The sequence below is a fragment of the Malaclemys terrapin genome, chromosome 9 (assembly GCF_027887155.1).
Source record: "Malaclemys terrapin pileata isolate rMalTer1 chromosome 9, rMalTer1.hap1, whole genome shotgun sequence".
NCBI lineage: Eukaryota > Metazoa > Chordata > Testudines > Emydidae > Malaclemys > Malaclemys terrapin.
Window position 1 is genome coordinate 13504528 of NC_071513.1, and position 16251 is coordinate 13520778.

The 16251-nt window shown below is 43.4% G+C and overlaps 1 protein-coding gene across 1 annotated transcript; it reads left to right on the forward strand.

Annotated features, from left to right (window-relative positions):
• The first annotated feature begins 4250 nt into the window (after nucleotides 1-4250).
• MCTS1 (MCTS1 re-initiation and release factor) lies at nucleotides 4251-14688 on the forward strand. Its single transcript, XM_054039078.1, has 6 exons — nucleotides 4251-4403; nucleotides 6992-7144; nucleotides 7887-7984; nucleotides 9195-9328; nucleotides 11943-12010; nucleotides 13146-14688. The coding sequence occupies exons 1-6, from the start codon at nucleotides 4393-4395 to the stop codon at nucleotides 13225-13227; spliced, it is 546 nt and encodes a 181-aa protein (XP_053895053.1). The 5' UTR covers nucleotides 4251-4392; the 3' UTR covers nucleotides 13228-14688.
• The last annotated feature ends 1563 nt before the right edge of the window (nucleotides 14689-16251 follow it).

Below are 16251 nucleotides of genomic sequence, written 5' to 3' on the forward strand. Positions count from 1 at the left end.
TTGCTGATAATAGCTCATCTTAATTAATTAGCCTCTTAGAGTTGGTATGGCAACTTCCACCTTTGCATGTTCTCTATATATATACCTCTACCCCAATATAACGCGACCCAATATAACATGAATTCGGATATAATGCAGTAAAGCAGCGCTCCGGGCGGGGGGGGGTGCACACTCTGGTGGATCAAAGCAAGTTCGATATAACGTGGTTTCACCTATAACGCGGTAAGATTTTTTGGCTCCCGAGGACAGCGTTATATCGGGGTAGAGGTGTATATATATATCTTCTTACTATATGTTCCATTCTATGCATCTGATGAAGTGGGCTGTAGCCCACAAAAACTTATGCTCAAATAAATTTGTTAGTCTCTAAGGTGCCACAAGTACTCCTGTTCTTTTTGTGGATACAGACTAACACGGCTGCTACTCTGAAACCTGTCACATTGATAAGTGTTTGTAGAAGGAGAATAGTGTAGTCTGGTAAATGACATAAGGTAAGGACTATGCTTTGCAACGTGAGACTTGTTGTGGGACCAGTTATAACTGAAGGTTCCTACATCTGTTGTTATAATGCACTTACATTTTATTACTTTAAAGTATATAAACCGATAGAATCAAAATGAGTCACTTTTTTAACATTCTCTCTCGATCTTGCTATTGCTGTTGATTTTAGTTTGCACATTTTCAGTTCCTGATCACTCCTTTGTCAAGTCTTGAATGAATTCCCACTACACACATGCAAACACAATCTCTTTATTTGCAGATTTGGTTAATGAAACATTTGAAAACTACACAGCTAGTTCTGTCTTTTTATATTTTCTCATGGAATATCCAAATTTTAAATAGGATGTTTCCTATTCCCATATTTCACGCAAGTAGGTGTGGTAATTATAATTCATCTCTTGGTGTCTTGTTTGGTTCCATCATATGTACAAAAGTTCTCAAAATCTTATGGACCCCTTTGGTTTTAATTTAGATTTATGATTAAAGTAGCTGGTAAACGCTAACAGAAGCTGGACATTTATCTCTCATCTGATGTCTGATCACATCATTTAGTTACCATATATTCATCATTGCTGCCAAGTTTTCTTATTTATGCTGGTATTAATTTACCACATGGGTAAAAGAACTATGGAGGTTGTTCATTCTTCTTCCCTTCATATCCACTTCCAGATTGTAATTGTTTGTGAGAAGCCTGTTCAGATTTTTCCTACCAAAACAGATGACATTTGTGCTTCCTTTACAGCAGTATGCAGGGAGTGTGATGCATTTACAGAGGATTCCACCTTCTACCCTGATAACTTAAAGCAGCATAACTCCATGCAGGCTCTATTTAACAATCCATGTCTTACAACTGCTGACAATTTTCTGGAATCTCATTCTCTTTTGTTTTTTTCTGTGGTGACAAAACAATACTTCTATGTCCCCCATCACTATACTATCTGAGCACCTCACAAAAAGTAATGCATTTACCTTTCAGCAGCCATGAGGTCTGGAAGTATTATCCCTGCTTTACAAATGGGGGACTAAGGGATAAAATGTGAAATCCACAGTGGACCTGACGTTGGTGGCAAAACTCCCATTGACTTCAATGGGGCCAGGATTTCACCCAGAGAGATTAAGGCCCAGATTAATGGAAGTTAGGAACCTAAATACCTTTTGAGGATCTGGGCCTAAGTGACTTAGCTATGATCACCTATTAAGTCAGGAATGCCAGGAAATGAACTGAGATTTTCTTCATGCCTGTGTAGTACCAACTACAAGGCCACCCTCCCAAGTCTCCTCTTATATCTGTGATTATGGAACCCTTGTTGCAGCTTCAAAATAATGGTTCTAACTTACTTTCTCTAAGATCAAAGTTGGTCTTCTCCAAAACAATTTTTCTCAAAACCAATCTGCATGACATGTCTCACCTGTGGTCTCTTGTTAGTATTTGTGTTTTAAATTTTCCCGATTTGAAGTGAATCAGACTGTTTTAGAGAAATGGAAGTGAGAAGAGGTTTCTCACTTTTTGAAAATAATTCAAACTTGTTATTTTGGAATGTTGTTTCTCAAGAACTGCTTATCTGAGAAACTACACTGATGGTTAGTTCATCTCATCTGTCTTCCATGAAAACTAGTTGCTATTGAGTTAATTTTGAAAGTTTTTTTCAGGTAGTGGAGTCAGAAAACTGAGACCTTGTCTACACTGCAAAGTTTTGTCTGCAAAAGCTGCCTTTTGCTGACAAAACAGGGGAGGTGTACACACTACAAAGCTACTTTGGGCAGCAAAACTCTGCTGTTTTGCTGACAAAATAAACCCCCCTAACGAGAGGCATAATTTTAAAGCTTTTTGCGGCAAAGTTAAAGCAACAAAGCATCAGTGTAGACACTGCTGTTTGTTTTGTTGACATAACTGGCATCCACCAGTATCCCACAATGCCTGCTGTGAGGGCTCTGCTCACTGTTTTGATCTCTGTTGCCCTGCAGGCATGTGCCCCCTCCCTTTTCAAAGCTCCGGGTACTGGGAAGTATGACAGCTGAGTGTACTGCTCTGCTCCCAAAGAGCAAATCATTAATCTGGAATGCTCCTGTTGTGCCCTGCACTAGGAACACAGCCCTCTGCTATAGGGAGTGGGGGGCAGGGAGGGGAACAACTGCTGTGCTGCTTTGACATTCCTCAGGACAGGGAGCTCACAGACCTGCTTGGGATGCTGGGAGAACTCGGAGGGAATCACAGAACCAAAGGCAGCACGGGCTGCTTCGGGAGAGACTCCTGTGCTGAGCAGAACTGGGGGGGCTGATGGGTGTGTGTGTGTGTATCCCCATGCCTCAGGATAGGTCGGTCAGCTTGCTGTCTCCTCTGACCCAGACACACTATTCTCGTCTCCCGCCACCTTCAGTTGAAAAAGCATCTGACAATCTACTAGATGCCCCTGGGAACAATGGGATTTAGAAACCTGCATCATGTGATGCTATACCTGCCCCATAAGGCATTTAAACCCATCCCAAAGCACCCTCTGTGGCCAGTTGCACAGTGGGATACCTACTACAGTGTACTGCTCTCAGCCTGGTTGCAAGAGCTGCTAGGTGTGGATGCACTCTGCCAACACAAGGCGCTAGTGTAGATGTGAAACAGCGGCTTTAATTAAAGCGGCATGACTTTTGCTGACAAAACTTTGTAGCGTTGACAAGGCCTGAGTTACAATTCATTCAGCTTTATCCACATCAACCCCTGGGAGAGGGGAGGTGTGATTAGCTTTCACGTGAAGCAGGCAGGGACATTCCAAAACCACAGATGTCTTTGGGCCTACTATGGCTCTCAGTGCAAGCATGGAGGGCTTGGGCTTTTTGTGTTATGGTATAGTGATACTACCAACCTCCTCCCCAGAGTAGTATGATTTAGTCCTAAAGTTTTGAGGGGGGTGGGGAATAATGTTCACTAGAGGCCCTGTCCCTAGCATATCCCCTGCACAACACGGTGTGGAACAGAGAGATGCCAGGGCCTCATTTCCCCTTCACCTACCCCCACAATCTATCCTTTCCTCTTCTAGCTGAGCTAGAGGACAGCATTGGCGCCTTGGAGTTCTTTAATCACACTTTGCAACCTCCATAGATTGTGGCCTTTCTTAGCACTCCTCTATGTCTCACAATCACTCTGCACTGCTGACTTTGCCACTTCAACCCCAGTTCCAGCAGCTCAGTTAGTAAATCCTTAGCGGGACTTTTAAGGATTTTGCACAGCCAGCCCGGTTGAAGGTGAGCACGAAGCACTCGGCGGAACCATAGGCTACGATTTCACGAAGTCTGCACTGGAGGCAGCAGCCGTGCAAGGGTTCCGAGGTGCACGGGGCTGCAGTCCTGCGTACGGATTAACGAGCCGGGAAACAAGGCCAGGAGGGGGGGGTGGTGGGGGGGGGCAGGGTGCTGTGTCCAGTCACGGGACGAGCAGAGCAATGAGGGGCCGCGGTGAAGCTGTGGGTCGGGCTCTGTGCCTGAGCCAAGGCCAGGCGGGTAGAGAGCGGAGCGCGATGGCCCCGTTGCAGGTTTGTGTGGGGGAGGGGCAGGACACTCCCCCCGCCCCTCCGTCAAAGCCGCAAGATGGAATGGGCAGGCACAGCTGCACCAACCCTCCGCCGCCAATCCGTACGCGCATGCGCAAGGAGGCGGTGCCGCGCGTTGACCGCCGGGAGTTGTAGTACCCCTGGCTGGCAGTCAGCCTTCTGTTGTTATGGTGAGGTGCGACATGCCGTAAAGAGGGCTTGCTTCCGGCTGGGGCTGACGGGAGGTCCGGGGCCTCGTGTGAGGCATCTAGGACTCGGAGCCCGTGGATGCCAGTTCCACCTCCAGCCCCTCCGTCCGCCCGGCCCCCCAGGGACCCGCCGCCCCCTCCGGCCGGCCCCCAGCGTCCCCAAGATGTTCAAAAAGTAAGTGGGGGGGGGCTGCTTCCCCTGCGGGAGGTAATGGGCGCCCCTCGTGGAGCCGGGCCCCGCCCTCCTTGGCGGAGCTGGGGGTCCTGTGCTGGCGGGTGGGGCCCTGCTGATCCCCTCCGTGTACGTGGCGACGCGTCCTGCTGCCGGCCGCCGGCACCTTCTCCCGGCAGCAGAGAGGGGCAGGGGCTGGGCTGGGCTGCCTTGGCTCCCGGGCGCTGGGTCTCCGGGGCAGCCTCCCGCCTGGGAGCCCGTTCCTGTTCACTGCGGCCAGGCTGGGGTTCATGTGCCCACGCCCTCAAGCCCTGGGGGCGGGGTGGGCACTTCCCCCCCCCTCCAGACACCACAGTCTGTCTCCCCTCCCCCCCACCACAGTGCCTCCCCATCACCCGCCCAGCCACTGCGCACCCCGCACACGTCCCCGCTTCGTGGGGGTGTGAGAGCCTTGCACTAGCCAACGGTGACCCGGCGGGCATCAGTCGTAGAGATCCCGGGCGGAGGGATGGAGCCATACATAGCCATGCCGGGTGGGTACCTCGGTATTCCCATCGCTCAGCACGTGGGCTTGGCTGCTCTTTATTTGTTGGGTGCGTTTTAAGTAACGCAGGGGATAAAATGCGCACTGATATTTCACAATTTCATTCAGTGCTGTAGGCTTGGTGCTCTCTTCAGAAATGCACGAAATACAGCATTATAATCTTCTGTAGTGGTGTCCAATCACAAAATGAATGTTATTAAACAATTAGTCTGTCAAGACTTTTGATAGGTTCACATTATACCTAAAGATAATACTTAAGTCTAGGTCATGGGTGGGCAAACTTTTTGGCCCGAGGGCCACATTGGGGTTGCAAAACTATGGAGGGCTGGGTAGGGAAGGCTGTGCCTCCTCAAACAGCCCCCTACCACTTCCTGCCCCCTCACTGCCCCCCTCAGAACCTCTGACCTATCCAGTTCCCCCTGCTCCTTGTCCCCTAACTGCCCCCTACTGCGACCCCTGCCCCTAACCGCCCCCTGGGGCCCCACCCCCTATCCAACCCCCCCGCTCCCAGTCACCCGACCCCTATCCCTGCCCCCTGACAGGCCCCGGGACCCCACACCTATCCAACCCCCCTTGTTCCCTATCCACACCCCTGCCCCCTGGCAGGCCCCCTGGGACTCTATGCTTATCCAACTCCCCCCGTTCCCTCCCCCCCAGAACCTCTGCCCCATCCAACCGCTCCCTGTCCCCTGACTGCCCCCCGGGACCACCCGCCCCTTATCCAACCTCCCCGGCCCCATTACCATGCTGCTCAGAGCAGCATGTCTGGCAGCTGCACCACCAGGCCGGAGCTAGACACGCTGCCGCTCTGCTTGGCATGAACTCGCAGCCCCGCTGCCCAGGGTGCTGCCTGCGTGGATGCGGGGAGGGGTTGGGAGCTCAAGGGCCGGAGAGTACGGTCCAGCAGGCCGTGGTTTGCCCACTTCTGGTCTAGGTAAAACTTAGGCCAGCCATTAATGCAGGGGACTGGACTTCACTAGATGACCTCTTGTGGTCCCTTCCAGTTCTATGATTCTCTGAAAGTGTAAATGTCCAATAACTGATACAAATAAGAGGTGTCTCAAACACCGATACAATGCAATCCTTAGCACTCTTCTCCCTTAACCTTTCTTTAGACTGTTAGGCCTGTCCCTAAGCATAAGTGCTCTTCCCTATGCTTTTGTACTGCTATCTTCTAGAATCTAGCTAGTGGATTTCAGAGAATACGTTCATGTGGCAGATTCAGTTTGTAACTTCACATCTAAATAGTTTGGTGATAAAGTAGATCAGTGGCATTGTTAAAGCGCCCAACATCTGGGATAATGTACATAATTCATTTTTTTTTAACTGTTCCCTTCACCTGTATCCTGGATCTAAATAAATACATTAAAAAGGGTGTGTAAATAGGTTTTAGAATTATTAAAACATATTCTCTTATGTACTGAAATAACAATCAGCTTGGTAACATACATCTACCAAAGCAATGAGACAACATGCTTTTTTCATGTACACACTCAACGCGAAGATAAACCCAGAAACACATAATAACTTGTAATATTGGAACCAAATGGGACAAATTTAGGCCCCAATCATGCAAGTTGTTCAACGGGAGCAGAATCAAGCCCTAAAACTAGAAGTTAATGAAAACACTCCCTTTGACTTTAATGGAGCAGGATCCAGCCTTTGGGGAAGACCCCTCTTCTGGGAAGAGTATTGTTGACTTCAGTGGGACTGACCCAAACTAGGAGAATATTGGGCTTGCTGTGAAAGCAAGTATTCTGCATCTAAATGCCATTTAACTGCCACTGAAATGTTGTAAATTCTGTTGTATTACAATTATCAGATTATGTATTTCCTTCAACAAATGAGTTGCCTATTGTCTAGATTAAAGTTAGAAAATGTTTTTGTGAGTAGTACATGTGGTCATTAAATTGTAATCTTTTGTGAAAGATGCACAACTGCAATGCTGCCAGACGTTTAATAGTTAAATTACATGTGCTTTTTAAACTTAAAATAGTGATCACACTGGGATATTGCAGACAGTGACGTCTGTTTTGTGACTTGGCAGGTTTGATGAAAAGGAGAACGTATCCAACTGCATCCAGCTGAAGACATCAGTTATTAAAGGCATTAAGAACCAACTGATAGATCAGTTTCCTGGCATTGAACCATGGCTTAACCAAATTATGCCAAAGAAAGATCCTGTCAAAATAGTAAGATGGTAAGTTTCTCTTCTTGTAACCTCCGCTTCCAAATTGCCTTGATGTTTACTTATTACATACTCTTCTGTGTCCAAGCAAAATTAAGTCTTTTTTGAGAAATACTTTTTCTCTTGGATATCATAGATGAGAGTGCATGTAGGAGCTTATAAATTATGACCTAGTCCAAAAGAAACCATGTTCACTATGCTTTTGGAAATCTATGTGAGAACTCATCCAAATAACTAAACCATCACCTGGTGCATGGCTGGTGTTACTGGGAATAATTATCTCTGAGAATGTCTCTTTCAACGCACACAAACAAAATAGAAATCTTCTTCGAATCTTATTTGCTTATGGTTCGGTAAGTGGGGTTGAGAAGAGTGTATTATGAGGAGGTGGAAACTTGGAGAGTATTTTTTCACCATATCTGGCCTTCCAAGTATGACTTGACTGATTCTATTTTATTTTTTTGCACAATGCACAGTATACTTGTACTGAACTTCCCTGTTAAATTAAAAAAACAGAGAAAGCAGACCCATAGTGACTGAAGGGCTGTGCCTCTTTTTTTATATTGCTGCTAAGGGGGGAAATTTTGAGGAACTAGGTATATGAGCTTAGTAAGGAAACTTGTGACTAAAATGTTACTGCTTGAATGCCCCGTTTCTGCATCAAACAAATGGTGAGATGAAGGAGAGACTGAGTAGTATGATGCACTACCCAAAAAAATTAATTGGCTATTAGAATAACTCTTTTATCTTGCAGTCATGAACATATAGAAATCCTCACGGTAAATGGAGAGTTACTGTTCTTCAGGCAAAGAGAAGGGACATTTTACCCAACGCTAAGGTTACTTCACAAATGTAAGTCTCTTGGGAGCTGGGCGTAATAATGGGCGAGTGGAACTCAAATAGGTTTCTGTAATTACTGTATCATACAAAACTTACCACTTGCATATATCTGCCATAGATAAAAACAAAATAGATCCAATCAGTAAGCTGCAGGTGGAAAAGAGCTGCTAAGTCACTTAGTTCTTTCTGATGCCAATGAGGGATTGTTCCCTACCGCGTTTTTGTGATGCTTTGTGCAATCTTGTTCTTAAATGTGCGAAGCTTCCCCCAGTTCCTCTGGGAGACTTTTCCCTGGTATTCAGTCTAAATTGTTGTTTTATCCTATTACCTCATGTGTTATCCCGCGGTTCTACCCAATATTTCTTTTGGTTCTTTCTTTATTTATTTTGAATAATTGTATGTGGTTATCATGTAAATATCCTTGTAATATGTATTTTGCTCCTCAACCCCACCCCTTCCAAAACATAGATTTGATCAGACCCATCCCTTTGGATTTTGTTTTGTTGCTCTTCTCTGAATTTTTCCTGTTTGTTTACATTATTGTGGTACCAAAGGATAACATTTGCAAAAGCTCCTAAATCCCATTGAAAATCAATGGGACTTGGGCTACTAAGTGACTTTAGGTGTTTGAAAATATTACCTGACCTGTCCAGAACTGATGTCGGTATTGTAAATGTAGTTTTGCAGAGCTTCTCTCTCCATGACGCTTATGTCCTGATCCCTTTCTCTTTTCTGTGGGTCTGTGATCCTGGCTATTTCTGCCCCATCACATTTAGACTGAAACTTTTCAGGTGAAGGACTGCATCTTTACTTGTTTTGGGGAGTACAGATTTGGATAGCATTACTGTTTTAAAGTGTCATTATGAGAACCCTTACTGAAATTGTTACTTGATGTGTGGGAGATTTAGGTTCAACTATCTTAGTCATCTTCTTTGGATCAGTAATGGATGAGAACTGTGGAGAAAGTGCTTGGGAGATGGTGTTGCCAAACAACACGGCCTCCAGATAACTGATGAGGTGATGATAAATCTCCCAAAAAATCTCCTGCCATAATAAACTAAATTTGTGATACCTGTAACCTGTTTTGTCCTTTTTAACCTGATTTAGAACATGCAGGTGTATTACTGAGTCCACCCAGTGGCATGGATTACTGATGTCTGTCGTCGTCCCTCCTACAGTGTGGTAAATCATAATTCTTCATTTTTTTTCCCCTCCCTCCTAGATCCATTTATTTTACCACATCAGCAGGTTGATAAAGGAGCCATTAAATTTGTACTCAGTGGAGCGAATATAATGTGTCCTGGCCTGACCTCTCCTGGAGCGAAACTTTACCCTGCTGCTGTTGATACAGTTGTTGTATCCTTCTTGGTCAATTATATTCATGTGTGCCACAAGATGAGTGAATTGTCTATCACTGTATTTTATGAGTTAGGCATAGTCTGTTCTGAATTATCCTAGCTTTTCAGGGGCCCTGCCTCTAATAGCCTGATAAGGGACAAAGGCATTCAGATCCTTCTGCAGAGTGAAGGTTGTGCCGTAGTTCTTACTTATGTTGGTTTTGGTGCATAGTCGCTAATTATAGTTTTGTCTGTAGTTCTTATTTAAGGGCTCATAGGGTCAGGATGCTGTTTCGTTAATCTAAACATCATTATTTTATTGAACAACTAGGCCCTATCATTAAATCATCCCAACTAGAATAACAGGAGACTAGGGAGGAGAGATGTAATTCACCACACAAAAGTAAATAAAAAGAAATCAGTTGAGAGCTTTGCTCAACTGTATATTGATGAAATATTGGTCCCACTGATGTCAAAGGGACCCTTGCAATTGAGTGAAGCCAGGATTTTACTCTATGCCTGTGATGGACTCCATTGAGTGCGAAGGGGGCAATCTCTGGTCTCGCTTCTCCACTGACTGAGAGTGGAACAATCGGCAGATCCAACTTGCCTGATCTGAAATGCTTCTGCTGTGCTGCTGCAGTTAGTTAGCATGCGTCATTGTAGCCTTAGGGCTTGTCTACACTGGCACTTTACAGCCCTGCAACTTTCTCCCTCGGGTGTGGAAAAACACCCCCCTGAGCGCTGCCAGTTTCAGTGCTGTAAAGTGCCAGTGTAGACAGTGCACCAGTGCTGGGAGCTATTCCCCTCGTGGAAGGTTTATTTTTTTTAATAGCGCTGCGAGAGCTCTCTCCCAGTGCTATGCCGTGACTACACAAGCCACGTTAAAGCACAGCTGCGGCAGTGCTTTAATATTGCTAGTGAAGCGGTGCCCTTAGTAATGAAAGAGCATACATCTGACGTCTCTGGTGGTTCTTGATGTACCCAAGATTGTGAGTCACTTTGTTACCCCCTGCCTCCAGCGAGGGGGGAGTCTGTGGTAGCTGGGTGGCAGCTCCCTGACACTGCGAGCCCTTCACCCATTCATGCACTCTCCTCTGGGTTTATGTCAGCCCTTCCTTTGCCTGCAGGCTAACAATAGGTGCACCCAGTTCACGAATCCCTTTGAAACATCCCCTTGTGATGCCCAGACCCTGATGCTGGCTATTCACCGAATTTTCAGATCCTGTGCTCCCAAAGATGCAGCAATCCCCAATTTACTAGTTTTACTTTAAACCACCACTCCTGTAAGGTACACGGCACTTGTGAGCGCTTAAATAAACCTACTTTTGTTTCTTCCTAAGAAAGAATAATGATTTAACTAGAAACAAGAGAGTGTGGTGGAAACAAGTGCTTATGATATAAACCGCAAATCTCTGTTTATACTTGCAATAGTACCTTTCCTATTCAATAAAGTAGATTTCCCCCACCTCCAAGTTCAGTCTGTTGCAGAGTGGTGGTTCCTCAGTAACCAGGATCCAAATTTTTCATGAAAGCATCCCAGTCAGTGAATGGATTGGAAGCAGTGTGTCCTTCCCAACACAGTTAAACTGAAAACAGGTTTTTGTTTCTATTCACAGCCAGGGTGAAGCTCTGTCTGTTGTAATGTTCGTTTTTCCACCTTTACGTGGTTTTGACTCTCTTTATCACTGATGGTTTCCTATTCAAAGTCTCCGTATTGAACAAGGCTAAACAACTGAGCCTTGAAAATTGCATCACTGGCCAAACAGAACAGCGTGACAACCCCACCCTTGCCCAAATGGGCCATTACCCAGACATCCTAGTGACTAATCTTTACTTTTTTTTACTTCAAGTCCATAAAGCATACTTTCAATATAGATACATTATGCCTTAAATATTACCTGTACATACATCTCACAATGATTATGAATCTTCACAAGTTACGAGCTTTCTGTTGATACCTTACACGTTACTATTTATGGATAAATACCCTGAAAAATGTGTTCAGTGTAATGAGTTTGTCAGGTCTGTGGTGGGACTTGTTTGTGAAGAACAGGGGACCCTTTGGCTTGGAGTTTGTGTCACAACTTTGTTTTAATATTGTTTCAGTTCTGTAATTGGTTACGTTCCTCAGGATTTTGGCTTCCTGGTAGTTTAAAACAACATCCCAGATACACTGATTAAAGTTGTACATCATTCTTTTAAGTAGGGCAGGGCCATCACCTTTTGCTATTAGGCAAAAAGGAAGCAGTTAAACTAACAGCAATACAGTACTATACATGTGTTTTTATTTCACTGCTGTTTAAAGGCAATAAAAACTGTGGTTGTGTGTTTCTTTGCACAGTGACTCAGCAGTTTAATGCACTATATTTTTTTCTATTTAACAAATCTAGAGCACTAGTTTGTTAATATTCTGACCAGTGTTGTTCAGTCAGACATTGCATGAATACAATGCTTTAGTGCTTACAACTATATTTAAGAACTGGGCTCTTGAGAATAGTTAAAGGGTAACAGTTAACCTAGTGACTGACACTTCTGAAAAGGTGTTTCCTAATGTTCTGCTGCTTTTATTTTGCTGAGATGTGCTTTAAAAAAAAAAAAAAAAAACTGTATTCCTTAGCTGTACATTGTAGGCAATAATGGCAGAAGGAAAACAACATGCACTGTGTGTTGGAGTCATGAAGATGTCAGCTGAGGACATGTGAGTCTTGTTTTTAAAATTGATATACTGTATAACCTATCCCTTGTGATAATTCTTAATTACATTTAGAAGACAATGACCTAAGCCAGGGTTTCTCAGTGTGGCTGTGCAGAACTCATTCAGGCGTGTTTCCTGCTGAATCATTCTAAGAAGCACAGAGAAAAATCTTTTCCCCCCTGAGTCGGGTCAGGGAGAGCCGTGCTGGCAGCTGTGGGGAGCTGCAGCAGACCCTCCACCTGCACGGGGCAGGGGGCCACAGCAGCCTCCCAGCTCAGTGTCCCTGCCCCTCAGCCCAGGGCAGGTGGAGGGACCATGGCTCTCCACAGTTGCCAGCATGGCTCTCCCAGCTCTGGCCAGGGGGGCTGCTCAGAGCCGCAGCCCAGCCATGGTAAGAGCCGGGCGGGCAGCTGTGGGAAGCCGTGGGAGACCTTCCACCTGCCCTGGGCATGGGACCCAAGCAACCCCCTGCTCAGTGTCCTTGCCCCCCAGACCTTCCACCTAGGGCAGGTGGAGGATCCATGCCATGGTTCCTCACAGCTGCCTGCCCGGCTCTTACCGTCAGAGCCCTGCGCGGATACAAAATTTGTATCCGCAGATATAAAGTGGATACCTGTGGATTTGCAGGGCTCTATGCATGAGAAAGAGAATCCACAGGCAGATAGATAATGTTCTTGGTTGAGTGAGTGGAAGACCACTGGATAACAAAAGTAATTTTGTTATAATTTCATTTCAGTCTGACAGGGTTTTTTGGTGTTTCTTAGCACTGGACAGTCTTTTTCTGGTAGATGGTGTTTGTTTTTTTTAGTTTCAGACTACTTGATTGTTTGTCAAATATTGCTGGTTGTGGTGTGAGGTGCAGCTGAGCAGTAAAGTTTGATTCCTACTTCAAGGATTGTTTTTTATGTACTTTGAACTTTAGATTTTAATTTAAACAGCATCTTTACAAAATAAGGTATAAAGTCACGGTCAGTTTACATAAAGAGGCTCTTCTACAGCTTTCCGTGTATTTTAATGTAAGTGAACTAACATGACTACAAAATGTAATGTAGACGAGCCCAAAAGGTTAGTTGGGTTGAATTGGAAGTATATGGTAATGAACCATTATACCTTTTACATTTAATTTTTCCTTTCACAGTGAGAAAGTCAACAAAGGGATTGGCATTGAAAATATCCATTATTTAAATGATGGTCTCTGGCATATGAAGACATATAAGTGAAGCAAAAGAAACTGTGTGACCCCAAAGGAATGCACTTAGAGTAAATGGACTGCTTTGTAATTCCTTTTGTTTTTAATGTGACTGAATGTACAAATTTATTTTGTTCAGTGGCTACGCTAAATAAATCAAGTGAATGCTAAAGTCCTGTTAGCGGCAATAGTTTTCTAGACTTTATTACAGTTCTTAAGCTTTTATCCTAAACCCATGTTGTCAGAATGCTTGAAGATTATATCTGATGAAAAGGTCAAATGTGAACAGTGAATAGAACACTTCCTGCTAGGAAGAGAGAAAGCTAACAGGTGTAAAATTTTGTGCTCTCTCCTAGCACAGTAATTTAAATTGGATTTAGGATATATTTAATGCTTTTGTATATAAAATTTCTAAAATGTGTTAATGCATTTGCTTTTGATAACAGGCAGTCTAGGAGGATGAAAAGTCAGAAACTGTAACAACACACAAACTGGATGTTTCTATGTTCCATATACTTTGTGTCAAATTCTAATTTAACTTATTGTCCAACAGTAATGGTTTGAATGTTTTACTCAGCTGAGTGGCCATTTTTTAAGATGCAATTAGTTTTATGGACTATAAACCAAACACTGGATTGTGAGACACGTGACATCTCCAGGATACACAGAATATGCTATTTAAATGATCATTTACCACACGATATTTGAGATCAGTTTTTCCCTGCATTGAAAATCTATAGTAAGTGGGGAAACTTTAAATGGCTACAGTGGTAAGGGCTAACAGATCCTGTAACCAGAAGTTAGTATTTCTGGGCCAAATTTTAAAAGGAGTATCAACTAGGCCTCCATTTGTGCACTCTATCACCTGCACATGTGCTGTTACTACTAATAAATGGGGACTGCATGCACCGACTCATCCTCTGTATTTAAGTGATTGTGCATGCAGAAAGAATGTTGTCGTGTGGAAACATCTGAGGTCTCTACCACTCATGGAATGACCAGAGTAATAAGTCTACATGACTCATTGTTGGAAGGATTTATTAATATTGTAAATCTTATTTGTATTTGCAGTTTTTAATTTTGTATCAAATGGCTTCTGTCTCATTCTCTGTGTGTTTTGTTTCAACATTTTTGGATCCTCTAATTCAAGAACTATTGACTTAGAAAAATACTCTTCCCTTATCCTAAAGTGTTATTACAAATATGGGATATGAAATATATTTTACCTAACAATAGGTAGTGCTAGCTTGAAGATTTCTCCTCTTCCTCTAACACTAAGTTAAAAGGCGTCACTTTTGAAAATGACAGAATTCTAATGCTTCAGCTACTTATTGTATTAACCAAGGAATGAAAACTAAAGTAACCAGTTTGATGGGTACCACCCTACCATTGTTGCACAAAGAAAGCTATACAAATATAAGTGCTCACACTTTATTCTAAAACAGTTACATGTCAGTCTTTAAACTTGGTAATAAAACTTCTCTGAACTCACCATTAACTGTATGTGGGATTACATTACATGCCTTAATTTGTACTAGTCCAAGTAAATTCAGAATTTTTTTCCTTACTTTACAAAGCATCTGACACAATATGGTAAAGTAGGCCTGTTCTGGGAGGGGTTGTATAGGAAATTTATTCTACTTGCCCTTTAACTCCTTTGTAGATGTTAAATGATGAAATACTGTCAACTAAACTTCTCTTGGGTAACAAGGGAAGCTGATAACATAAGCAATGGAAGTGAATTGGTTACAGATCACAGAATGAGGGATGGAGTAACTTACCTCTAACAACTTCTGGCTATGATTTGCATAGTTTTAAAGTTGCTTTCAAGTAAAGCAAATAGCTCTAACATTACTTGTCCTGCCACTACTTGGAAAGGAATAGTAACATCAGGGCAGGTCCCTCTATGAACACACTTATCATTCTAACTTGCTGCTGTAACTATAGATGGGTACATTTACATTGATTTAAGAATGTCCAGTCACCGAGCAAGTTAATTAAATCTGTTTAAAATTACATCTTTAGTTGAACTGCTGCAACTTTGGGCATAGGCCAGGCCTCAAACAATGGTGCAGTTTTAGCCTATCAGTATCAACAAAGAAAGGCTGAAGGAAATACCTATTGAATCTCCCCCTGCCATAAAGACTGTTGGAAACTGAATAACCTGCTAAAATTGCTTATTCCCTTTTGCTGGGGCAGGAGTGTAGTAAAATATAATAGCCCTTTCCACAAAAAAAATGTTGGAAATGTGTAGGTAGACAGAGGATCTATAATAGAACGGTCTAGTACCAACATTACAACTACAGTCTCTCCTTCTACGTCTTTTGGAATTAAGGGGGGGGGGGGGGGGGGCAGAAGAATTCTACACGGAAGTACTGGTATTTACTGTGGTACTGTGACCTTGGGGGACTGAGGCTGGTGACTTGTAGAGACTGTAATGATTTAAAATGTAGTTATTCTCTAAAGAGAGTGTATTATTCCACATTTATTGTTTCACTGGCTTCTAGCTCAGCTCTGCTACATTTCCAAACTAGCTTTTTCTAATATCCAGGATTGTAAAGCTGTGCTTTCACTGGTTTTCACATCAGCCATAAAAGATTCTCTTAATTAGAATTTAGTTAATTTTGTGTATGGATTTAAATACACTCTAGCTCCCTTTCCTATAACATGTAAGACCCCATTCCTTACAGGAGTGAAAACTTGTCACTATGTGAACTGTGAATTACACAGCAGGAGATCTGCGTAAGGAGATGCCTATTTTTAGTCTCTTTCCTGACCATAAGTGCAGTTCAAAAGAATCTTGGGAAGGTTATTTTATGAATATGGAGTTTAGAAAATACACAAGCACTTTCTGACTTTCTGGAATGGGTTAGTTAAAAATAAATTTTAATATCTTACAACTACTTGTACTTGATTATTAACATGTTCAACTATTTTGAGAATCTGCTGTGCATACAGTTACATGAAACAGCCAGTCCTTAACTCACATAGCAGATCTCTGGATGCAAAGTACATCTCTACCCCTATATAACGCTGTCTTCAGGAGCCCAAAAAT

Excerpts from the sequence above, each read along its gene's own strand:
- MCTS1 (XM_054039078.1), top strand. Across the intron at positions 7,145-7,886 it reads CCTGTCAAAATAGTAAGATG|TCATGAACATATAGAAATCC; the intron begins GTAAGTTTCTCT and ends TTTATCTTGCAG. Across the intron at positions 12,011-13,145 it reads AAGATGTCAGCTGAGGACAT|TGAGAAAGTCAACAAAGGGA; the intron begins GTGAGTCTTGTT and ends TTCCTTTCACAG.